The following is a 6,002-nucleotide window of genomic DNA, read 5'->3' on the forward strand; positions in this document are numbered from 1 at the left end:
GGACATAATTCTTCACATTGCAGTGGCTGGTTTCTCAACTCCCTGTTTTCTGTACACAGACACATATATTCAGAAAAGAGGTTCATTTCTAAGCTAACTCCCACAGTTAGCTTTGTGGTAAGCCATATGTGAACCTTCAAAAACAGAAAAATATGATATTTTTCAGAAACAAAAGAAAAAACTAAAATCTCTTTTTACACACTCACAATGATTGCAATGTGTTATTTAAGCCTTTCTGCATAGTTCAGTCTGAACACAGTGATATGCTGTATAAAGCTGATGGAAAATTAAATGTTTGAGAACACAAGAGGGCAGTACAAAGTACTCCTCGGGTGAGTCTTATTGAGTGTGTCTACAAGGAAAAAGGAAGCTCGCTCACAACAAGCTCAGGTGGTGAGATGAAGAGGGGAAGCATGGCAGCAGTAAATGATGCTAGCCTTCTGCACCTTGTCAGTTATTAGGAGAGGCCAGAGGAGAGATCTGACATTACTTTGTGTTGTCTACAGAGAAAATAATTGGTTAGAAGGCCAGCTCACTTCGCTACTACTTACAAGAGATGTTTTCAAGATCCGCAGGAGGCTATATATATATATATATATATATATATATATATATATATATATATATATATCACACACCACACACATACACAAGAACATGTGGAAATCAAAATCTCACCTACACTTCATCCTCATTTGGTCTTTTTATGTTCCATAAATGAGGCCTAAGGTAGAAAACGACCTGATAAATACCTCTGCATGCTGGCTGAAGTACAAATAAATATTTTGTATAAGTAACTATTGGTTTTATGAACATGCGAGTAAAAAAGAAAAAGAAAAGAGAACTGAGGCAAGAAATCAAAGGGCTCAATCTCTTAACCTTGAATAATTCTCATCCTGTATATTGTGCTTTCCTAAATTATTGCACTTTACTATATACTTGCTCATAGCCAAGTACTGTGTAAATACCCATGTGTAGTATTTTGAATTTTCTGTGTCATAATATTCAAATATGTTGTAATCTTGATTTCTGCTCCCTCTCGAGCTGTTCCGGTATGATTCATGGCTTGGCACCGTATCAGATGTTTATGATTCACAGTGTGGGGTGGCAACTGACAGTTACGCCATATTGCTCTCCTAGACTGAACCACAGGGTCACCGGTCACCAGGCTCGCACCTTCCCGTGCCACTCGCTGCCAGGGGACGGCACTGGTCTCTCCATCACAGATGTTCCTACACGAGAGATTTTCTCACGTCTCTGTCGAGACATTGATGAAGGTCATACAAAGAACATGCACCTCTGGTGCACAGTCTCTGCTCCACAATGTCTTTCTGCATATGGGATTTTTTTTTTTTTTACAGTTTAAAAAAACAAAAGAGTAAAATTGATTGCTCAATGACCAACAGATAAGACTGTGCTTGTTCTGGGCAATTTCCAGGTGTGATTAACTGTGAGGCAAAGTCTGGCTAAGTGCTTTACTACACAGTGAGAGTTCCCTTAACCCTCGTGTTGTCCTCGGGTCAAAATGACCTGCAGCTGTGTTCAACCAAGTTCTATTTTATTTCTATATTTTTTTGGGATCATTGGTCATCATTCTTTAAAGAAACCCTCACAGCCTCCTTGTCACCAATGATCCCAAAAAATATGAAAATAAAATAGAACTTGGTTGAACACAGCTGCGGTTCATTTTGACCCAAGGACAACGGGAGGGTTAAAAAAAAAAAAAAAAAAAAAAAAGACTTCTAAAACACGTGAATAGAATCTGAGGTAGTTATTGTTTGGACTCACGGGAGATGCAGTGGAGTTGTCCAGTTCCTTAATGCAACTATTACAGAACCGAGTGTTGTAGACAGAATCTGGAATTGAGCTGTGTGTTGATTTGCAGTTTGTTTGGTTTCTCCCCTGAGACTTTATCAGTGAGCAGTTTTAAATTGAAACCAACAGTCTTGTAGGGCAGAATGAAGAAAGAAAAAAAAAAAAAAAAGAAAAGAAAAGAAGAAGAATCGTGTGAAGAGAATCAGTTGTGCTAAAATTCAGTCATCAGAAGGTGTAAAGAGCTCACATTTTATTTGACATTGCAGAAATCACTTTGGAGAAGTACCCAACAATAGACCAATTCTCTGGCACTAGTTAATTTTTTTTGTTTGTTTGTCAAATGCAGCCTGCATTTCTTACTATGTTGGCACCTTTTTGATTCTGTATGCAAATGTATCACTAAAATGTCTGCACGCAATCAATATTTGAATATCTTACCATTTCATGTGAATAAGCTGAAAAAAGTCTGTGCTTTAATGCTCTGCAGCAACATACCAGTAAGTTAGCATTCCTGGAACGTTCAATCACCATGCAGATAATTTTCACGAGCGTCACTGAATCATGAAGGACACTTAAGTCTGAGATGTGATCAAAATACAGAAGCAGGACTTGGCACTCAGAGTTTGTTAAACATAACGACGCAATGTTGTCCATTTGTTTGCCCTCTGCTCCACAGAGTCTCTGTTGTTTCCATGTCATGGTCAATTTTCATACATCCGGTCCCCAGAAAAGATTGCTTCTCTACAGAGTGGTCAAATTTGTTATGTGAAACAAGCAGGTGTCAAGGGCAATGACTGAAACAGTTAAAACAAGTAAATTAAAACATTGTCTGTCATGTTTTTGAGAGCCGGACCAAAGACAACATGAGTCAAATGTAATGTAGTGAAAAACATGTAAAAATAAAAATGGTACACAATAATTTGTGGGCCATGTGTGAAATGAAAAGCACCTTGACCAGCCCTGAAATAGACTGTAGCTGTAGATGAGCACCAGGCATTCAGTTACATAACAAACTGGTACCTGAATGCATAGTGCCATCATGTGCGTAGCTGTATTCATTACAATGTTCGTTCTAAAATCAGTGACATTGAAGGAGAGGCTTGTAAAAAGTCTTATTAGAAAAGTTAATTCATTGTTGTTGTTTTTAACATATAATTATAAAAGTAGCATCAGACCATAAATGCAGAATAGCTGAGATTATGAAACACATCATTTAGCCTGTAGTTTGTGTCGTAATTATACTTTTGTGTCAAAAAAAGATGGAAATATTGGAACATAATGGTGCTCTAATGATTAACAGTCTTGTGTATTGTTTGTGCTCGAAATTCAAAGGTGTTAGTGTTTCCCATTTGTCTTTCAGAGGACTTGAGACAGAATCAGAGACAGAAGCCCCAGGCTGTGAAGGAAAGGGAGGACAGAGCAGGTAGCGTGAGTTGGGCTGCTGTTGCTGATGCCGCTAGGAAGGGACTGATTCTTCCTCCTCACACTCCTGGTGCGAAGAGTTGTCGTCTTCTTTGTTTGGATGGAGGGACTCTCTGTGGTAAAGAATCCGTTTGTGGCCAGTGTCAAGTCATCCCTGTTGGATGTTTCAGTAATGAGACTTGTGTCAGTGGTGGGGAGGGAGTCAACGGGTGAGGTTTCCTTTGTGTCAGAGACGAGATGGGAATCAATGTGCCACATGTGATCTGTGTCAGCTGGGCTCGGAGTTGCAGAAAGGGGATTAATAGTCGGGCGGACGCCTGTGGTTCTGGATGTCAGGGTGGAAAAGCTGATGGGTCTGGCTGTGAAGGTGTGGTGTTGTGTGTTCAGGGTCTCTTTTGAGGTGTGTGGGGTGCTTAGCAGAGCAGAAACAGACAAGTACCACCACCCGGTGACACTGGCCTCAGGAGGCGTGGAGCTCACGTCCTGGGCGCTGGCGGCCAGAGGGGGTAAGTTGTAGGAGGCGAAGTGCCACCCTCCGGTCCTGCTGGGGCGCATCCCTCCGCAGACTGGCTGGGTGTGGCAGGGACACCCCAGGACACGCGCAGCGGTGCGCTGAGTCCAGGAGAGCAGGTAGGTTATGTCGGCGTAAAGGTGGCAGGCCCAAGGATTGTCGCCCAGAGTGATGACTCTAAGTGATATCATCATGTCCAACACTCCAAAGGGCAGAGTGGACAAGCGGTTAGCATGCAGGTGGAAGTGAGTTAGCCTGGAGAGCCGGTCTAGAGAGCCCGGCAGCACCTTCACAAGCAAGTTGTGGGACAGGTCAATAGTCTCTAGATGTGCAGGCAGGTTGGTGGGCAAAGTCCAGAAGTGATTATGGCTGAGGTTGAGTATGCACAGATTGATCAGTGTATTGTTGATGAAGATGGCCCTCTCCAGCTTGTTATCAGAGAGGTCAAGCGTTCGCAGGTTCCACTGGTAGGCTGTATCATTCTTGTCTAGCAGCTGGATGCGGTTGGAGGCGGCGTAGAGCTGCCAGAGAGAACGAGGCAAGTCCGAGGGCAGCCAGGTCAGCCGGTTGTGAGACAAATCAAGGATACGGAGATGTGTGTACGCGGTGAGCTTACTGTCCAGGTTGTGAAATCGGTTGTGGGACAGGTTGAGGGAGCGCAGGTTGTGCTGCAGGCCATCGGGCAGCTGCCTCACACCCCTCCAGGAGCAGTCGACTTCTCTGTGGCTGCTGCTGCAGGAGCATGCGGAGGGACACACAGCTAGGACACGCAACCCCAGCCACAGCACAAGCACAAGTTCCAGAAGGGCCTCATTAGGAAAAAGCTTTAGCAGCGCATGCCTGCTAAAAGAAAGACAGGGAGACACGAATTTTAGTGTTTGTTGTACACAGCATCCTCTTTAGCACCAGGAGGCATGCTAGGAAAGTAGCAGCGATGCCTGCAGTCTGCTTGGAAAGTGAACACGGGGCACAAACATTTGCTGTCTGTAGGAGAAGCACAGTATCTGCAGAGGGGTGTGCTGAATAAAGCTGGTTTTATCCTTTCCTCCCACATGCACAACACTCTCATACACCTGCATACTGTACATACAGGAAGCCTGCACATCCCCACATTGTTTGCCGGTTCACACACTAACATCACATGCCACACTGACTGCCTAAATTATGCAGTAATATCTTCAAAGACTCTGTAGCAGTATCCTTTCTCTGCACCATTAGTCGAGCACTGAAATGTACCCTTTTCTTTAACTGATAAACATTTGACCTGGACTGTAAGAGGATATTTCTAGTCTATTGAAGAATATAATTTATCACAAAGGATGAGAAATCCCTGCAGTCATTTTCCCTGGCATCAGTTTGCGTGTTCAGTCATCAGTGGTTGTCAGTGAAGTCGGTCCCTTGCTCTCAGGAGGAGGAGAACTAGCTCAATAGATGGGTTATATTAATGACTCCACAGAGAACTCGTGCATCAGCTGGTCCAAAGGCAGGCAAAGACACAGCCACGAGCTCTGCACTGTTGAAACTGCAGTATTTGCGAGCCAGGGTGTGGCAGAACATGTGTATAATAAAAAATACAAAAAAGAGTCTATAAATGTGTCCATAACTCACCTTCTCATCTTATCATCCCAGTCACTTTTCTCTGCTCCTCTTTTGCTGTCCGGCCCCTCTTCCCTCTCCTCTCCTCTCCTCTCCTGCTCGGGATCTCTGGTGAATTTTTTTTTCTTTTTCTATGATTTTCTCCCCTGTTTCCACCTCATACAATTTGACCCCTGCTCCCTTGTCCAGTGCAGTTTTTTTTTTTTTTATGCTGCTCTTACTGTCTTGTCCTTGTATCCTCTGTGAAAAGCCGGGAGTTTACTATTGCCTCTTATGGATCTTTTGGGTTTGCTCGATCAGGCACTGCAGGCTCTGGATTTACTCTGTGCAGTGGAAGTGAGAGGGGAGGGATGGAGGGATGGGGTGTTGGTGTGTGTGTGTGGGGGGGGGGGGGGAGTATTAGGAGGGGGTGAGGAGAAATGGAGCGCATAATGGAGGGGTCTCTGCATAAAAGGATTTTTACAAAAGAAACTCCTTAAGTCCCTTTTAAATCTGGCTGCTTCTAGGATTTACCTTCTGCATTTAAAGTGACAATTATTGCTGTGTTTCGAATAACTAGCTGATTTCAGTCCTGTTTGTACTCAAAATAAGATCGACTGTTATCAGTCATCACCTCAGATCTATAGTATCCCCTAACAAGGTAATGATGAGCTGTGAT

General features: G+C 43.5%; 1 protein-coding gene across 3 annotated transcripts in view; it reads right to left on the bottom strand.

The window, feature by feature from the left end:
• Positions 1-5,663, bottom strand: part of LOC138622079 (oligodendrocyte-myelin glycoprotein-like) — a 222,124-nt gene extending 216,461 nt beyond the window's left edge. Inside the window, exons 1-2 of one of the 3 annotated variants that reach the window (XR_011310988.1) lie at positions 5,357-5,663; positions 2,176-4,591 (exon numbers count right to left, since the gene is read on the bottom strand). Coding sequence is in view for 2 of the 3 variants with exons in the window: in XM_069700569.1 (XP_069556670.1) it covers positions 3,172-4,591; positions 5,357-5,364 (1,428 nt within the window). In the remaining variant the exon portion in view is untranslated. Of the gene's footprint in view, positions 1-2,055; positions 4,592-5,356 lie in introns of those variants that run through there. The other 2 variants (XM_069700570.1, XM_069700569.1) reach the window with 2 other exon arrangements.
• Positions 5,664-6,002: the final 339 nt, after the last annotated feature.

Source organism: Brachyistius frenatus, unplaced genomic scaffold (genome assembly GCF_029030835.1).
Source record: "Brachyistius frenatus isolate BFR_SWC_R1_liver_20210118 unplaced genomic scaffold, ASM2903083v1 Contig_34, whole genome shotgun sequence".
In the NCBI taxonomy this organism is placed as follows: Eukaryota; Metazoa; Chordata; class Actinopteri; family Embiotocidae; genus Brachyistius; species Brachyistius frenatus.